We start from the raw sequence: 831 nt of genomic DNA, 5'->3' as shown, positions 1-831 counted from the left end.
GAAGCTGCAGGCTTCGCGCCAGACCCTCCGCTGCTGCCTTTGCCCCAGCTCAGCCGCCCGCCTGGCGCAAAGAGCTGGTTGTTGGAGTCTATGGATCCAGGCTGCAGGCAGAGACACAGAGTCAGCCCTGAAGCCCACAGCAAGGCAGGATGCAGGCCAAGCTCAGCTGCCCACACTGCACCCCCAGTCTCACCTTGGTGATCTTCGTTAGCCGGCTGGTGTCGATGGGCCGGTTGCCCTTGCTGATGGGAACCGTGTTCCAGCCATCATCTGCCACCAGGCTCCCGCGCCCACCTGGGCATGAGGGGGACAGACATGAAGCACAGCCTGGCCTCAAGCAGTGCCCAGTGGGAGCAACCCACCACTGGCAGCCTGAAGTGCTCCCAAGCCCAGGCACTCACTGCTAGAGGATGGGCCGGGGGGTCCTCTCCTTTTGTCCTTCGACATGAGCTGCTGCACTTTGATGTGCTCCCGATGCTCCTCCATCTCTGCTTCCTTGTGGATCTGGTCGATGGTTTTGGGGCCCTGGTCTCCTCGCCTGGAAAGAGGGAAGAGGGCACTGAGCCAGCTGGAGGACAGAGACAGAGACATTCCCCCTTCCCAGTCATCCCACTCTTAAAGCCTCAGGCCAGTCCCCTGCCTTGGGCGCCTCCATAAGCTCCTCATGTGCTGTGGCAGCTTTTGGCACAAAAGGGCTCAGTTTCTGGAGCCCCCCTGCATTAAACAGCCGCTGGTTACTGTGTGCCCACTACCACTACCATGCTAACCAAGGGCTGGGGGCTAGCATGGTGTCTCTGGGGCTGGCCACAGCCTACACAGCCCCCTCTCCCC

At 61.4% G+C, this 831-nt stretch overlaps 1 protein-coding gene across 1 annotated transcript in view; it reads right to left on the bottom strand.

Moving 5' to 3' along the window:
• The window catches only part of EIF4G1 (eukaryotic translation initiation factor 4 gamma, 1), a gene marked incomplete at its 5' end in the record, with an annotated part of 6864 nt that overhangs the window by 4120 nt on the left and 1913 nt on the right, over window positions 1-831 (bottom strand). The window contains 3 exons of the mRNA XM_010132910.1: window positions 5-101; window positions 194-294; window positions 402-568. Of these exons, the coding sequence (XP_010131212.1) occupies window positions 5-101; window positions 194-294; window positions 402-568 (365 nt within the window). The remainder of the gene's footprint in view (window positions 1-4; window positions 102-193; window positions 295-401; window positions 569-831) is intronic.

Source organism: Buceros rhinoceros, unplaced genomic scaffold (genome assembly GCF_000710305.1).
Source record: "Buceros rhinoceros silvestris isolate BGI_N320 unplaced genomic scaffold, ASM71030v1 scaffold16033, whole genome shotgun sequence".
Classification (NCBI taxonomy): domain Eukaryota; kingdom Metazoa; phylum Chordata; class Aves; order Bucerotiformes; family Bucerotidae; genus Buceros; species Buceros rhinoceros.
The sequence above is the reverse complement of the archived record's forward strand: the minus strand, read 5'-3'. Positions and strand labels throughout refer to the sequence as shown.